At 41.8% G+C, this 18,732-nt stretch overlaps 1 protein-coding gene across 32 annotated transcripts in view; it reads left to right on the forward strand.

Moving 5' to 3' along the window:
- Positions 1–18,732, forward strand: part of adgrl2a (adhesion G protein-coupled receptor L2a) — a 90,529-nt gene that overhangs the window by 14,521 nt on the left and 57,276 nt on the right. For all 32 annotated transcript variants that reach the window (XM_025898617.1, XM_025898623.1, XM_025898624.1 and 29 more), the window contains exon 2: positions 6,029–6,213. In XM_025898617.1, the coding sequence (XP_025754402.1) occupies positions 6,138–6,213 (76 nt within the window). In that variant the 5' untranslated portion in view covers positions 6,029–6,137. The remainder of the gene's footprint in view (positions 1–6,028; positions 6,214–18,732) is intronic.

Below are 18,732 nucleotides of genomic sequence, written 5' to 3' on the forward strand. Positions count from 1 at the left end.
CTCAACAGGGGACTATACACTACATACTGCATGCATTCTCTGTATTTCAAGGTGAATCACACCTTGTCAAGGACTTATTGGACTTGATTGGCAGGTACTATCACCATGAGATGCCCATATAATGGCAGGGCTCACTTACCTGACCTGCCTATTTATCTTGCTGTATTAATGTCAGCCTATTAATTCCTAAGCGGAGGAACATTTGGCAAAGACACCGTTTAACAGCCCTGGCTGAATCATTCTTATCTCTGCAGACCTGAAAGGAATAGTTTTGTGCTATCAGCAAGTGGAAATGACATTTTGAAATTTCATTCGAGATAATCCACTTCACTTCCCAGTAAAACATCAAAATTAGAACAAAAAAAATGTATGGAACCCGTATTAAAACTTTGTTACCGTGGCAAATCACCTGCCTATAATCCATGTGGACAGACAGGTGTAGGTATCTTTCAGCGCTAATAGGATTTTTCTTGCATTGCTAAAGTGATTATGAGGCTATGGATTTAATATATATTCAAGCAGAGGGGGCGATAACACTGAGTGTGTAGAAATGCAGAGGAAAAGTGCCATGTGAACTCATTGAAACATATCGTATGTTGACATTTTTAAATTAGGGAATCTTTACTGATAAAAATGGCGCTTCTCGACTTATAAGACTACGGCAGACCAGAAATACTTTTTTGTTTGTTTGTTTGTTTGTTTTTCATATTGTCAAGTAAAACATCGAAGGAGGGAAATGAAAATAAAACATTGCTTTCTTTTCTTTCTCCTAGACGATCCATTTATTTTTGAATGTATTGAAGTGCTGGAGTGTTTCAGGGCTTGGCTCATGATTGCTTTATTTAGTAGCCATATGTCCTAACCAGTGGGGAGTACCCTAATCGATTAATTGAGTGGCTCATAAAAATGATGAATGGTGCAAACACTAAGAGCAGTGAGCATGACAAGTACCACGCTTATGTCACACTCTCTGCTCCTCTTGCATGCTACTGCCTTTTCCGTGCAGCGTGGCTTGCATCAGAGCCGGCTAATGATTCGTTTAATCCGAATGCTGTGATCAACAAATTCTAAAAACTGTTGGTTTTATGTGCTCTCAGATGATGAAATGCATAAGATAATACATGAAAGTTTCAAGTAAGCTAGCCTCCCAGAGACAGTGTGACTAAAAGTCCTAGAGGTCCTAATCAAGACATCTCCAGCTATATTACTATGCAGAGTAATAATAAAATAAAAATAATCTTCCATGCAGTTTTTCTCCACCCTTATGCTTTGCGCTCCCTGCTCCATTAACCATCTCTGCTGCTGAGGAGTCCTGTCGCACAGCATGCGTGTTTGACCCGGTATTTCACTGGCTTAGCTCGTGTCAGGGTCGAGTCTCGTGTTCGGGGCACCAGCAGTCGCACGGCGTTTGGTCGGGTGTCACTCGGCTCCTCTGGTCCTGTTCTGCTCTCAATCATTCCCTCAGCAGAGAGGTCAGCCTTGATTCCTTCCTGGCCTATATCCGACTCAGTGGGGGGCTCCAGACTCATCTGCTCACCAGCCCAATCTCTACGCTTGCAAAATGTAAGTTTCAGCAGTGTCAAAGCAGGGACACAGTCACTTTTGAGAAGACATTTCTTCCACATTTGAGACTTGAGTTTTCTCTGACTGAGCCCCATGTTTCAGGTTTTTTGGTCTTTTTTTCGAACTGTGCAGGAGAAACAGATAACAGGGTTCTTATAGTATATATGAATTAATGTATGAGGATACTTTTGGGAAAGCCCAATAGAAACCAAATGTGTTTCCCTGCATTCAACATGTGGTGGTCTGTTGATTCTGATTTCCATTTCAGTGAATATCTGGCCCTGCGTTTCCCTTCCTTTGCATCCCTGTGATGTTCTGTGACAATTAACATCCCAACTCTTTCTCGAGGTTTGTTGAAAGCTCAGGGGCTAATTCAAGGGTCAAGCAAGACTTGCAAGCTGTCAGTCTCTCATTGTAACTCGTGTCCCACTCCCCCACTCAGGTTCTTTATTCTGGCTCCCCCCTCCATTCTCCCAGACCTCGTTTTGTAGAATGGCCCAACTCTTCTTCTATTCTCCTGTGGCCATCTAACAGCTAGAGAGGGACAACCAGGAGCTTTGTCTAAGAAGCCCAGCATTCTTTCACATCTGCCTCTTGTTTTCAGACCCCCACTGCATTTAAATTTCAAACTGTCCTTTTCAATCAATCCTCTCTCCCTCCCTTCTAATAACCCCCTTCCTCCCAGTCACTAAGCCCTTTTATTTCTTTTTTTTCCTAAGAGGACCAACTGCTCCTGCAATTCCTAATTTTGTCACACAGTTGTTGATTATAAAGCATTCTGTTGTATTGCCAGTATATCAAGCACACATATGTTTAAAGCCTCTGGGCTCACGCCCCTGTGGCTTCTACATTTTTCAGAGTACTTAAACATCTGTCTGCAGTGGCTTCACATTTAGCCCAAGCAGTGCGATGCTTGTTGACATTTTAGCAATCTGTGCTTAACAATCACAGAAGACTGCTACGGTCATGCGTTTCGTGAAGTCGAAGGACCCGCGTCGACAGCGGCGCTCGTCATCTGTGCATCCCTGAGTATCGAGTCCAAACTTCCAGCACGACGCAGCGGCGGCGTTATAGGGATGCTCAAACCTGCTCTGAGATCACACCGGAGTCAAGGGCTATTTGAGAAAACGGTCAAAATGAGATCACCGGCAGTTTCCGTTACAAGGCGAAGAGAGAGAAAAGAAACCCCCAGCTGAGAGGGGAGACCTCAGCATGTTTAATGAGGAGAACGGCAGCCAGGCAGTCTTCCTGCAGCCTGCGCCTTTGGTGTCTCAGCATGTTAAACACTCACAGCATGATACAAAATATATTAAAGTATAGGACTGTTATCGTCGATTTACAGAACACCCGTCCCCGTGTACCGCGGATCTACAGTCGTCCTTTTTTTCTTTTCCTTTTGTGGCAGGGGGTCTACGCTGCCTTCAAGGCAAAGTGTTTAAAGGCACCCCGTCTTTGTCTTAGCATTCTGACACAGGGGGTGTGAGCGCGCCGTCTCCCTTTTTTACACTAAGCAATGATGACAAGGAAGTAAGAATAAATCATTGAGAGCAGCCTGTTTACATGAAGAAGACACGGATCCACCAAAATGCATGTTTTAACCTATTTTGACCATAAAGTTTGGCATAAAGTGTCAACTCGAGCTATAACAGTTTATTTAGACCTGATTTGACTTAAACGATCACTCGATACGTTTGTTGGTGCATCAGCTAATAAAGCGACTGTAAAGGGAAAAATTACTAATTCACCATAGGAAGCCAATAGACCGGTTATCGGAATGAACACATCAAGTAGGTCGCAGCGTCTTGTCAAGGATGTAAGCTGAGCAGGACTAGTGCCAGTCTTTGAAACTGCACGCGGCACATACTGTACATCCAGAAGCTTCTGTTTCCCGAGCCTGGTGCCCACACAGAGGTCACAGAGTGAACCTGGTGCAAAGTGAGACTACATTTGTTGACAATGGCATTTGGTGACAAGTGCGGAAGCGCTTTCGTGTAATAAAACAAATTTTTAACAGATTTCATTTTTTACAGCTAACGCCTCCAGGGTTAGCGCCTGAATGTCGCCTTCTCCATGTGCACATATTCCTCTTGAAATATATTTCGCTATTAAACGCTAAAACACAAGAGTAAATTATGAATGATCCTGTTAAGGAGCCTAATTTTGTTAAACTGTTAATTTCATCTGAGTGTTCATAGTGTATTAGTTTTAAGGACTGATTACCATCATCCACCGCTCAACACACGTAGATGTCTCTGTGAGTTTTGGCAAAAGTGGACAAAACAGTAAGCGATGAGGCTAAGATGAAGCTAATATGGTCACTATCCACCAGCTTTGTTGTTAGACGATCAGCTCAAGATCTGATGAGGCCGTACGTTTGGACCTTGAGTTTATAGGCTGATTATGTGTCGCCACTCGCTGATAAATTGAATTTTTGCCGCGTGAACTGATTTAAAAAAACTAAAAGAAAAAAAAGGGTCAGAGTTTTATTGGAATCCAACATGTTTGATCAACTTTCATTTGTTAAGCCTCATGACTGCATATTATTCCATTGAAACTAAATACCCGGTGGCTGTGTGTGTTCTGCTCCTGTTAACCTCTTTTAAATGGCTCTAAAATTAGAGGTCTCAGGTGAGGCACAATGTCATACTAGATGAGCTGATTATGGCAGGTTTAATTATAACTTTGTTGGCTAATGTGTGCGCTCTGCATGTTTTCTCAGTGATAAATTATTACACTGTCTGAGAACTCAGACAAAATAGATCAAAGACCCTTCGGGCCGCGGATATTCTCCAGTGTGGAGGAGGCAGCTGAAGCCGATTTTTGCAGTTCTGACTGTACATGACAAACAAAATTCCTCACGGTCTTTTCTTGTTAGCTGCAAGTATAACGGATAACATTCAGTCCTTTGAATCTTAACTAACAATTGCAGGCTGAAGTCTCGGACAGAAAAAAATGGAACTGTGTTTTTGAATGTGCTAAAAAAGAAAAAAAAACCTGTTTCTAATGGGGTCCTATGAGCCTTGTTGCCAGAGTGATGCCATATCCCATGGTGAATGTGCTAATGGTCCATGGGAGTGAGAGGATTGAGCTTAGCCCAGCAGTGTAAACACACAGACAAAAGGGAGCCGTTAGTTCTGTGAAACGCATGCCTGGGCGCGCAGGTAGGCATTAGGTTTCACCCTACACAGCTTCAACGCTGTATCTGTGGCGGGGAGGAGGCCATTTGCTTTTGTAGCGAAAGAGAGCAAAAACAAACATTCAGACTCGTACAGCAGAGACAGGTATGGATGGGCTGGGGAGACAGGAATTTTGGTTTGGAGAGATGTAAGGGATGGGGCGGGGGTGGAGAGATAAGGTGGTTTGTGGTCAGTCACAACACAGAGAAGTGACCATTTGCTTGGTAGTGTTTGTTTGTTTGTCGGGGGGGGGAAGAGTCATAAAATATCACTCAAACAGAAGTAGAGCCCCGCTTGGATACAAGTGAAATTCCAGTAGTGCATCCCCGGCCAAAAGTAGCTTCATTACTTCTACATTTTTACCTAAAATGCGCGTTGCTGATCGTTTCATTACATGTGCAACCCTCCTAAAAATAACCGGATGTGAAAACAGCTCCCATATCTAAGAAAACCACCTCTGAAATGGACAACAACAACAATGACAATGCAAACCAATGCGATTGGAGCTGCATGGAAAGCTTTTTGGCTGATGCTATCCGGGCTATTATCATTAATATTTCTAGCACTAAATGTTACTGTCAGTTACTTTAGCATTTCCACCACATGGCTTTAGCGTTTTACTCCGTGTCAGTTTACAGCTGGTCAGGAGGAGTCAACAGATTTTTTACTCGGTCGGCGAGATGCTTTTGGTGCACAGCGGAGAGCGAAGGAAGATAAAAGTGCGACGTTTCAGCACATCAAAGTGATGTCACTTGTGCCGTGAGACAGTGGCCCAACAAAAAAAATAGGTAATTTAAAGGGGTTTAAACAATGTTCAAAAGGCATGAATGTATTCTTTGAAACAGGAACAGAAAAATACAAGTTGACACAGCTTTGATTAGGTTAGCATCACTTGGCTAAAGGTCTTGAGAAGGTGGAAGGTGGACAGGGCGGGATCTGTCTGTTTGATCATGGTGCTGATCCCACTCAGCCCCCCCTCGACCTACACACACACAACGATTCACCCCCATCCTTCCCTGCCGGGGAAATGGTTAGCATTGAGCTGCCATCAAGGGATTTCCCTTTGCAGGATTATTGAACTTCTGGGCTTATTTTAGTGGCTTGCACGGGGTTTGTGGCATTTCACAGTTGTCACATTTCTGCACTGGGATGTATATGCAGCATCAAGTGCCTTGTGACATGAGTGTTACAGGATGAATTCCACTGTGAAATCACACAAGGACAGAGCTCGCACGTTGAATTATTATCACTGCTGAAGGGAATGTCTTTTTTTTTTGTCTTCTCTGCAGGTTAGAGGATCAATGATGAGCATCTCTGAGACCACTTGGCTTGGACTTTTCTAATCAGAAGCTGTTAGTCACAACACAAATCTGCCACACAACATCAACACCTGGCACCATGTCTTGCTCCCTGTGGAAACTACCCACTTTCTGCTGGTTTCTCATCACTCTAGCCCAAGTACACTCCACAGAGGGTAAGTAGCTCCTCTCGCTTTCGTCAAAAACATACTGCTAGTGTTTTTTTCTTTTAATAGTGTCTTTTGAAAAAGTGTGTTGTTGTTTTTTTTCAGGCTCACATAAAAAACTTCTTATTTTTTTAATGCTATTGTTTTCTATTGCATATAGCATAAGCAGTTACATTGTGACTGAAGCCAAATCTGCTCTCTGAGTGCAGTCACTGCTTGTGTAAGTAATGCAGCTTGGAGGACAGTGGGCACAGGCGGATGGGGGATAATCTTGAGTGGTTTCATTAGTTGGTAAATTGTGATTTGTCTGAGATTTTCTGCTTGAAAGCGTCAGTTGTTCCCAGTGGCATCAGAGCTGGATCCATTTTTAAATTCCTCACTAAAATGTTCTGTCTCATGGCAGGCAGGCACACAGATTTCACACCTCAAAAAATATAAAGCTTGAATGTGTTTTAATCATACTGCATTAAGTTTTGATTAAATCACTCTCAGCTGTATCGTAATTACAAGATTTATGCGTCCAAGCCTTATCTCATAAACTGTATCCTCTACTTATTAGTGTTTAATCGCAAGACTAGAGGTGCTTTACTTTAGACGTTTGATTATTGGATTTAAAATAAACCAAGGTTGGCATCTTTTTAGTGCGGTATAAGATGAGTCTTTACAGATTTTGGTTCACTGCTGCCAACTGTTTTAAGATCTCGCCAACTGCTCGCTATACCTGCTTTATTACTTCTTAAAAAACTTAATAATGTAGGATTACTCATTCAAGTTTTCAAGGTAATGATTTCTCAAGATCCTTCATTTACACTGTAGCGGGTCACACTGGCACGATGTGCTTTACCATATGGTCTTCTCATGTATCACCTGGGTTCAGTTCATGTAAGAAATGTGAAACCGTATGGGAAACAGTCGGGGAAATGATTGCACTGTCTTTACATGCACGCACATACAAATCTATATGTTTTCCTCAAATATTGGCACTTTACTAAACCCCAATTCTGAACCTCAGGCAAAGAGCAATTACCAGACCCGTGTATATATACGTTAATCTATTTAGGAAAACCTCAGAGGTTTTCCTTTCCATGTTGCATTGCCTCTGGTGTTTACCGGGTGCTCTGTAAAATTCAGTCAGCAGGGTTTGCAATAAATCTTGTTGATAGACTAATGATTTTTTAAGATACATCTGCTACAACAGTGCAAAGGAGTGAACTGCATGTGCTGCGTGAGTCCACTCTGGCAGAAGAGACAGACATGACAATGTGTCCAGAATCGGGGAGGAGAACGGGCTCTAAAACAAATAAATAGCCCCGTTTATTAATAACATGGCATTTGTCATTCACCTTTTTCCTCTTGCTGGTTAGCCTCCTCCCCCGAGCCCCCCACCCACCTTCTCCTTTTTCCCATCTCAGCCCAGAAACAGTTCATTACAAACAATATCCTCAAGTAAACATGCTTCATTAAACTGCGTCTACCCCTAATATCTTTTTAATGCATTTTTATAATTGAATTAAATGGGTTAGTGCAGTGCTGTAAATAGTTTAAAGTTAGTTTTCCAGTTTTTCTTTTTTTGTTGTATCTAAAGAAAGACTCATACACACAGCCAATCCTGATACTGACCATCTGTCTCATTCCTTCACGTTTCCTTCTTCATGAATATCTGTATTTGCTCCTCTGACTCACCGTGTTTCCTGGGCTCGTTTCTCCCCCCTGTTGTTTTTTTTCTTTTCCCCTTCACATCCTCACCTCTCAGACTTGCACCCTCCTCAGCCTATTTTGCAGCATTAATTTCCAAAATTGATTTGTTACATACGTTTCAGACAATACTGCACAAAAGCCCACACGGGCATCGTTAGGACATAGATACTACGATCACTCACGATGATATGAGACCAGTGCTGGTTATAATATAGACTTTTTTTCTTTTTTTTTGCTCTCCGTCTATAATTTAGCTTCACCTTTATTAGAGAGAGAGACATCAGGTGAAAATTATTTAGCATAAGAACTAGTACTCAATCCATTAAGACAGTTCAAAAGGAGAGCGACTGGAAAAAGTGGGAAAAAAATTAAGACGGAAAGACTTGACAAAAATATCTTGGCCTCTGGTGAATTAATTTTGACCTTTTGAATTCCCCCTAAATTCATGGAAGTGAAATACTGAAGTGTGGGAATGCCCTTTTAAAATAGAAAGAGCTCGTAGGAATTCTGCCATAGACACCAGCAGCACTGGTTTCAGCTTATAGGTGAGCGTCAGGCTTCACACATTAATATTCACAATGCTCGACGCATGTTTTGCCTTCCACTAATTAATTATGTTTACAGTCTTTAATTTACCTTGTGAAACAGAGCGAGGGCGATCTAAACACAGTGATTAATAGCATTCATTTGATCTAGCTATCTATCTATCTGTCTGTCTGTCTGTGTATTTCTGTCTGTTTGTCATATTGTTTTGCATCAGCACAACATTCACGTTCACAGTGGTCTTCTTTAAAGTATCGGGTTTATTTCCTTTTGTCCCATTGGCTTTCCCTGTGGATATCACCATGACAACCCACCTAAAATGAGGTGAAGGTGTAATTTACGAAGTAATAATATTTTTTTGCAAAAAAACAAAACAAAAAAAACCAGTCGTGATTTACCCGTGCAATACATGATTAAATTGGCTCACATATCTTTCAAAATAATTTAGTGAATTCTGGTGGGGTTGAAAGGATTTGTATGTATCAGTGACAGAATAACAATTCACACCTAGCTCAGCCGCACGCTCTCTTCAAAGGTTTCCCGATGATTGTTGGAATTACACGGGGCCGAACTGAAGAGCAGGGACTCTGTTTTAGAAATGCGATGGGAGGGTGGAGGGCGAAAGTTGCAACACACTCGCCTGTCCCCACACTGTTCTTCATACGCCATTGTTGGTTTGAAATTATTATCAACAGTTAATCAGGAAATTCCCTTTCCTGGGAGCTTTTTGGGAAGTTTGTGAAACTGCGAAAATAAAACTAAACAGTGTACAGATGTTACAGATCATGTTTTGTAGATGTATAAGCAAACATACGAAAAACAATCTCAAGTAGGTCATGTCGACCTTATGCAACAAAAATTAAACTTCGGTTATTTTCTCTTCCATTGCACTATAATAAAAGCTGTTTGTTCAGTGGCAAAAGTGGAAAACAAGCTTGAGAATTCCCGTTTCTGTCACAGACCCTGGAACCACGCTAGTTTCTCCTCGATGCTTAAAATGTTTGAAGTACTTGAGATTTCTCAAGGGCAGCAAGAAAGGGCCTGTTATTGTACCGCGTGAAATGAAAAGAGAAGGGTTTTAAAAGCTGTCACACCAAAGTCAGTGGAGAGAAATAATCAAGGTGTTTTGAAAATGTAATTGCTAGAAGTAAAAGCCCGCGGCATAATGTGAACCAGGACCTGCAAGGGCAGGACCCGACTCCTCCCAGTGCTCTGGCACCACCTATTTGACCCATTTAGCCTTTTCTTGTAACCATAAAAGCCTGTTTTTATAACTTCATTAAGATGGCAGGCTGCTATCTTTTTATTTTCCAAGTTGTTCCCTTTTTTCTGCCCCAGTGTCTTACTGACCAGCATTAGGGCAAGAAGATAAGAAGATAACTATCTAACAGGTAAATCCAATCAGGTAAACTATAAATCCTGTTATCATAAGCCCGGCCTTTAAAGGCACACATACTGTATCTCAGACTAATCATTAGCCATTCATTCTGCCCAGTGCCAGATGCCTCTTTCTAAGTTGTCTTAAAAATAAAAAGAGAATACTCTGTTAAATGAGTAAACCATTTTTTCCCTTTTTGAATACTCGTTTGTGTCCGTGGAAAAAGAATAGCACCCCGCTGTGCCGCCATGCTCCAGTCCCCTGATCACTTAATTTGGCATTTAGCTATGAGCCAGCCTTTGAAAACATTGGCCCATACCTAATTTGTTAACAGAGACAAATCAGTTTTTGCATAATTACTTTCTGAAATGCTAAGTTTTCATACTTTCCAATTTGCTTATTGTTGAAGCAAAACGGTAAAGGCTAAAGGGCTGGATTTTTTAAAATTTCCTTTTATCTCGTGTGTCTAAACCAACCTCTGTTGGTTTTGTCTTTCTACCTCCTGTGTGATGTCATCCTGGTTTTTTGTGGCAGACTGCTTGTTTGTGGAATCTGGCTCCCCGCGGAGCCAGGCAGGCGTGGGGCCTGTGTACGAAGGCCCACCATGCTGTCATGTCTCTTTCATCGCCAGCCAGGCTTGGCCAATAAGGAGATAAGGAGACAATGACTGGGAGAGCAAGCAGTGGCAAGGTGTAACCACAGCCCCCGGGTCTCCTCCCTGCCGAGTACTTCAAATCCTCATTAGGATTTTCAGCAAAGGAAGGAGGGATTTTCTGGATTAGGGCTTTGTCACAGCTGGCTCCAGGTTGGTGTTTGTCATGCACAAGCATGGTGAAGCGCTGACATCTTGGCACTCTCCTTTCTCCCACCCAAACACTGACATTCCTTTCACCTGGCTACTGAGGCAGTTTAAGGATGTTCCACTAACCCAAAATCTGTGATTGCTAACTCGTTGCCCTTGCTAAAGGTTTTTAACAGCTTCCTAGTAGCCTGCGTTAGTGGATTTGGACTGCTGCGTCAGCATTCTTCTTAAAGGCTATTTATGCGGAGATAACCTTGGAAAGCATCATTAGTTTGTTGTTTGCTGTCACCATCCATAAGTCGTGCCCAGATCTGGGGCCACGACACAGATGCGGCAGTTCAGACAGCAGATACAATGCCATGTCAGTCAGTGTCTTTCATAAAGCAATTTGCCCCCAAATTTCTCACACATTTCCACAAGCTTTCTGTGGTAATTTTTTCTTTCTTTCTAAACCGAAGCAAAGAGGTTCCTGTTGCAAATACAGTTACTGCTTTAATTAAGCCACGAGTGTTCCAGTCCTGTGCTACAAAACAACAAGACTGTGTTTCTTGATGTGCTGCTCAACCTCTAATATGGTCTTTAATTGGGTTTCAGGCCTGTCTGAGAGAGTGGTTCAGCATGACAGAGCCTCAGACTTAGTGTGAAACCTACCTTGTCCCATCATTCTCTGGGCTGATCTTTCTGGATAACGGGAATTCACACGGGTCCCACGAGCTCTCTGCTCGGTCGTATCTCAGGCACCCTTAGATTAGTCATTTACCCACATGTCTCTGTCTGTCTTCTGTTTTACCGTCATGCTTTGTCTCGCTTTGTTCTTGCCCTGGTAGAATCATGCAGGTATATCCCAAACAATCTACACAACATGTTCTGATAACCTTATCAAGTCTTTTCTCTAAATCCCAAATATGGGAAAACAAATCTATCTTATCACTCTCCAGTGCAGTGGTCTATAACCAGAGACTATTGTTCATGGAAAATTTATTGTTTTGTGCTTTTGTTGGTAGTCTCTAATGTGACCGTGGCAGATGTGACTAGAGGTATGTGAGCATCTTGGTTTGAGCAGGCTTTAATTTGTCACAGATATGCCTCCATTTTAAAAGTTGTGTCTGTGTTTGCCCTCGTGTTCCATATTTGCTACTTGCTGTGCCTGAAACCCGGGTTTGCTGCAAGATTTGATGTTAAAGGTTTCGGTATATCCAGCAGAAACAAAAACAAAAGACCTAAACCTCCTCGCATGATAGCAGAAATAGCACAGGCTCTTATGTTGCTACAGCCTGTGTAGTGGACATCAAGGACTACAGACAGACCTCATGCAAGGACTACTGATGAAGTGTTGTCTGCAAGGGGAGGATGAGTCGAATGTTTTTGATTATCCGGTGTCGATAGTATTTCAAACAAGAACCAGCGTGAACACCTTGTGCCACACAAATGAACTAGCTCAGCTGGTCAAAAGGCAAATGTTGGGTTTTTTTCTTTTGCTGTAATGATGAGGAATATTAAGGTGATTAGACCGCAGAGTTCAGGTCACATGGGTCGCAGCGTGTCCATATTCGCTTTTCAGCTCCTTCTGCAAAATCAGAGATGGAGGAAATCCTCATGAATGGATTTTACTGTGCACTCTATGCCGTTTTCCTTCATAGAGTGAATTACACGTATTTATCAGCGCGAGCAGTTTAGCTCTGCCGCACCTTCTGATTTCAACAACAAGAGCAACTAAGGCAGTGAAGTGGTCCTGAACTGCTGTTTATGAAACCATCGACTCGTTTCAACAGCTGAAATCCGTAAACAGCAACAATCTGCAGGTGTTTAAAGAGGACGTAATCACATTTTCATTGTGAGGGCCACTGCCGAAAGACGCGCTCGCAGGAAAGTGCAGGTATGGTTTGAATGTCATGCAAAGAAAACTGATTGCAGGACATGTAATGACAGCTTCTGTTAAGAGAGCGTAATATATCTAGAGCCTTATGATTTCACAGATTTTACAGTTCGCTCTCAAGAGTCACATGTAATATATCCCTGCTTGCCCTTACTGGAGTCCTGTTCTTCATTCCTGATTTAGAGCAGCTATAAATCCTGAAGAGGCTCCTGTATTTGAGGGGTGGTGAAACTACACCCATAAATATACTGAATTTAGAGCCACGACCTTTTGAAGTAAGTCTGAATGCCCTTTTATGAAGCTTTGTTAACTTACAGCTTTTCTCTATAGTTAGTATTTGTACTTTCTTCTGTGTTTTTGTGCTTCTTGGCTACGTGACCAAATCGTGCCAAAGCAGGTTGCAGTAAATAATGAAACTGCTTAGTTAGAATGAAGATGTCACGACATGTTGGTTTAGTTGCCGGCAGGCTTCACACATGCTAGCTCAGGGCGTTTATGCGCTTGTAAAATCGCTATGACTTGACCTCGTGTGACTTTGTGAGTCAGAATGACCCCTGAGTGTGTTTGTATGTCAGGGGCTTTGGCTCCTGCTTTTAAGCCCCACTCTTGGATAAATGATGGGCGGAAGGAAAACTGTAATGAAAGACATCTTATAAAGGACTATCAAATGAAATAAGTGATATCAACTCAACCCCAAACCCCTCTTAGTGCATTTTTATATTACTTACCCATGCCTCTTATTCGGTTTTGTACCTTAATTTCAAGACAGCCCCCTCCAAACACACCAGTACCACCACCATTATTTAAAATAGCCAGCATGCAGTAAATAAGGTTGATAACCATGAGCGACATCTGATAAATTCTCAAATGAGAACTTCAAAGTGCCCCTGCTGTGACATGTGTGAGGGCTGGAAACAGATGGAGGAGTGAGAATTTTGGGCACCAGACGTGATTCAGACGAGGTTATTCCAGAAGTAAAACTTTCAAGCAGACACACACATACAAATGCTGGTGCGGACCTTCTTTTCAAAGGTAAGATGATTTACCTGGGGGAAAAACACACGTAACATGGAAGGCCATCAAGGTAAGCCTTAGCCTCTGGATTATACTGAATAGTGCCAAATAAATCCCTGATAAACTGAGTTAAATTCAATTTCAACTTTCTATTCAAGAGTTATGAGCTGGAATCCTTGAACCAAAGGGAATCTTAAGATAACTGTCCCATGATTAAAAAAAAAAAGAAAAAGAAGAAAATCCTTCATCAAAAACATCAAATCAAACCAAACAACTGTTGCTCTGTCTTTGTCAGATAAGTACTCTGGAGTTGTGCATAACCTTGGATGAGGCCATTGTATCAGATTAAAACAGTGTTTTGTCACATAACAATCTGCCGAACCTAGAAGACAGCGAGTCTGCAGTCTAGTCTGAGTAAGAGCTGCATAAAGAATTCAGTTGGAGCAGTAGTCGTGTCATCAGGGCATGACTAGCGTGTTGGTCAGGGAATTTAAATGCCAGGTGGGGGTCAGTTGAAGCACTAGCTGAATAATGTGGCACAAATGCATACACATGAGGGCTGAGTCTCGGGGAAAGGAACCACTGCTGTGGCCTGCTTGAAGAAGTGCACTTTGGGAAGGCAAACATGCAGCAGATGGATCCTTCTCATTTGTGTGTACTGCCACTGGTGGTGACCCATTGGGAAATGCTTCTTTACTGAATTGAGGAGCATCAAACGCTTCATTGGAGCAGAGAAGGAAGTCTGTGCTACCCAATGCATCTCAGTCCAATTTTTACATTCTTTGTAATGGAAACTGTGAAAATGGTATGGACGTGACAAACACAAACAAGTCTGACTGGTGTTTTGCAAAAAACTCATCGCATTTAAAAACATGCTAAATATTTTCAGTGTGTTCTGACAGACCTGCTGTCACTAAGATGCTTTGCCCTTGTTTGGAGGAACTGGGGCTGGTAATCAGATTTGTACTTAACATTGTGTGTCTCACGCTCGCATTCTCGGTTTCAGCTCACTCGTTTCCTTTACACTGATACTCTTTGCTCCCACCTTTAAACTTGCTTGGTGGCTACTGGAGGTTTATTTCTGGTTGTTTCAGCTGTTTGGATTCAGAGAGTTAGCAGAGTTTCAGCAAAGGCCACAGAAGTCAGTGAGCCGTCATGTTAAATAATCATGATCACAGAATTATGACTGTGCCACACAGCCCTAACAGGGACTGCCCCACATCAAGCTCTTTAGGACTGGCTCGTGGGATCAGGCCACTACTAATAAAACAAAGCATGCAGCATGTTCACTTTAAAGTTAAATAATAATCACAGTTTATTTTGCTAAAAAAATGTAAAAATTGTGTCACAATTTGGAATATTTTACCTTTTGAATCCTTGCAGTAAACCCTCCACACTGTGCCTGGTATCACACTAACACGAGGCGAGAAGCCTTGACCTCTCTTTGATAATCTCTAAATGTATAGCGATTTAAAATTCAAGTCTGGCAGTGACCATTTGTTAGGGACCATGAAACAAAATTTACTATTTGATGGTCATCGCAGCCATTTCATTACCGGAAGATGTCCTTGCTTTTTTGTGTGTGACCTAAAAAGCACTCCCCATTTCTCTCTCCCACAAATACAAACACACACACGGGCACGCACACACACTGCCTGGCCTCAGGGCTATCCGATATTAGACAGTGAGATGACACTGTGTGCTTGTGCGAGCTCAGTCAGCCGACATGTGCAGATAATGTGAAGTCAATAATGCTTTATGAAAAAATGGGATTTATGACCTTGATGAGCCCCATAGAGCTTAATTAGGCCGAAAGGTTGATTTACATACAAGTGTACATGCAGCTTGATGAGGTTGTGTTTTCCTGCCATTGTTGTGCATTTTGATTCTGTCTGACTCGATGCAAAAGTCTAAATACACGGGCCTTGCTCGGGTGCTTGGTTTCCACAGGATTATATTTCCTTCCTATGCAATGATGGTATTTCTAGTGTAGACATATGTCTACAGGCGCTGGTTGGAGATGAGGAAAAAACTAAACGGGGGGCAAAAAAAGTCTGTGACAGGTTAAAATTCTGTTTAAGGAGGCCCACCCAAACCAAAAGGATGGAAAATGATTTTTTTTTTCTCACAGTACCTATTCAGAGAAAAATGACAAGATCTTTTTCAGAGTCATGTACCTATATCAAAGATGCTCCTGATAGCCCCCCTGCTGTTGCTATGGAAGTAGCAGAGATGTAAATGAACTGGAGTGAACTGGATGGTGGAGAATACAAATGAGGTTGGAATGCTCATTCTCCTGCTGCTCTTTGCCTCTTGTTCTTCTCCCAATATCCTTCTCTGATCCTGTCTCCCTCCCTATGTGCAAGTAGGTTTTAAAGACATATATATATATATATATATATATATATATATATATATATATATATATATATATATATATATATATATATATATATATATGATAATTTCAAACGCTTTAATTATATACAGATGTTTTGGGCTGAATTACAGATGAAACGTCTACATGTGTAACTGCTGTTTGCTCCAAAATAAGCTAAAGTTAATATGAAGGAATTCCAAAGAACGTTAATATCTGTCAAGCCAGTAGTGCAATTCTTCTTTACAATGGCCACACAGAATCTGCAGTCTACCATATCCTGCTGTTTGCAGGATATATGCAATATTTTCTTTCTTCTCCTCCCCTGCATGGACCTGACTTCTTAAGAATGCATGCTGTTGTAAAGGATATCTCTGGATTATAGAATCAGCACTGTGGGAAGAGTTTTGACTTAAAGGTTTCTTTTCCTTCGCAAACTCGAAGGAAAAAGGAAGGGGGCTCGGGGGTGCCAGAACCTGGGGGAGTCAAGCTGTGTCTCCTGTGGCTCCAAGCTAATGCTATAGGCCACACTTTCCTTTCACCCAAAATCCCCCCAGCAAGCGACCTTGTCGGCTCAGGAGTGCAGAATAATAGCTGGCCGAGCAGCGATGCTAGCTCATTTACAAGCAGCTGTTTAGCTCTCATCAGAGCAGCGAGGAAAATCAAAGGGCTGCGTTAACGGCAGACGACAAGCATCGGGAGCGTCCCCGTCACACTTCTCATTGGCTCTCGACAGAAAAATTATCTGGTGTGACATCAAAATAATCTCGAGTCCTCTTTTGTGCTCGGGGCACAATGATGACTGAATAGACCTTTTGATCAACCTCTGCCTTGCCCCTGGACTAACTCTGGAAAAAGTATAACTGGAGTTGCAGAGAGTCATTTTGATTTAAAAACCATTTGCTGGATGCAATATAGCTGTGATGAAAAGCAGACTGCTTCTCCTCTCATTTATGCATTAAGGTCGGAGCAAAGAAATACTGAAAAAAAAACTGTATTTCATAGAAAGATAGTAAGTTTGGTGTACTGATTAAATGCAGCCGTTTTGACTGCATGTTCTTTATGTCTGTTATCCGGCTTGATGGGACTACAGAGTCTCTACATGGCTGAAAAAGATCCTAATGTCTCCTCATTTCTGTGAAATAGGAAGACATTTTCGTCATTACCTCTGCTTCAATGACACTCATATCCTAACAGATGGTCACTTTCCGATTGATTTGGCTCATCTGTGAGAAAAATGAATTAAAACATTACGGCAACGAGACGGCGCTTAATCGGCCCACCTTACATATGGGAGGTTTCTCACAGTTCTTCAGCCTCAGCTTCTGTACGTGCTTAATGTCATCGCAAAGGTTAGTCTGGGTAGTAAAAGCTGGAGTGGAAAGCTTTAAATAGAGGTTTGTCACTGGCTTAATAAAGTGCTATAACCCATGGAAATAGAGGTGCTATACACCAATCAGAGTCAATTACTAGCCTGTTCCAACACCATTTACAGCGTTTACAAACACGTGTCAAAAGGTTAAGTGCCCAGATTTATTTTTTTAAAGCAAACAGATGTTTTATAGTGTTCACTTGTTGACTGGGAAATGCACGCTGTTTTTTAAGGTTTACTATGGAATCGCATCACGTTAAAGAAAGAGTAGAGCCCTAACTGAATGCTTTACGGGACGATGATGTCAGTGATCCTCGCTCTGCACCGTGACAGCCGATGACGATGAGCCGGAGTGGTCTCCTTGTGGTGGTGGTGGTGGGGTGGGGTTGATGGCTGAACAGAATTTCTGATTAGAAAGAGTGTCAACAGGGCCGCGATAAGGGCCTGGCCAATAATGTCTCTGCTCCCATCATGTTGCCATGGTGACAGGACTGAGCTTTCATATTATATCTTTTTTTTTGTCTGTGTCTTAAACTTTCACTCCCTGCTGTTTAATTAATGCAGAGAATGTTTCAAAAGATTCTCCTTCTCTGTGCTTGATTGATATAAATCTATCTTTTAAGAGCTTGTATACATTCGAGTGCATCTTAAAGTGAAAGCACATCAAAGCTAGTAAAATAGCATCTCGTATTTTAAGATCTCTGAAGTGCGTGCTATCAGTGAAGATGGGGCTTCTTTTATGAGCACGTGGCCGCATAGCTCGGACAAGACACGAGAAAACCAGCACGTCTAAAAACTCTTTCCAGGCACAGACTTGTGATTATGTTTTTCTGTCCGTGAACCATCAGCGTACACTTGGGTGGCGCCATTTTGTCTGCTCAGCAGCCTCTTTGTAGAAAGCTCCGAGGTAAAGAGGTTCCTGAAACATAATATAGCAACAAGTGCCCTCGGCTCCTCCAATTAACTGGTGAGCTCTGTCTGGATGGGTTTTTAGAACATCAGCAAGAGTGCGCAGGAAAACCAAAATAGATGGTTTACGTAGTCAATATTTTAGCATCCACCACGTATTGATATTCTTGACATGTTTTACTGTCACCGTATGGAAAGTAAATAATTTTCATATCATGCATTCACTGAATAGTTATGCTAATGGCCCCATGAGCAAAATAATGATTACTTTTCTGGCTCATTTGAATAATGAAATCATTTAGTTAAGTGAGACAGTAAGCATTGGATTTGTTTATGTTGGATTCAGTGTGATCATATTATTCTCTTGTAATTACGATGCGTGATCGATGGTGTTTTGGTTCCTTCATACTATCTATATGAAAACAGACAAAGAGGATTTATTTTCAGGAGTCGCACAAAGCCTCTATTATACAATATAAAAGAACCTAAGCAAACATTATTCAAAGTGCACATTTTAGTCTCTCGGCATTGCAGAGAATAAATGATTTTTTCTCTTTTT

Source organism: Oreochromis niloticus, linkage group LG15 (genome assembly GCF_001858045.2).
Source record: "Oreochromis niloticus isolate F11D_XX linkage group LG15, O_niloticus_UMD_NMBU, whole genome shotgun sequence".
NCBI classification, from domain to species: domain Eukaryota; kingdom Metazoa; phylum Chordata; class Actinopteri; order Cichliformes; family Cichlidae; genus Oreochromis; species Oreochromis niloticus.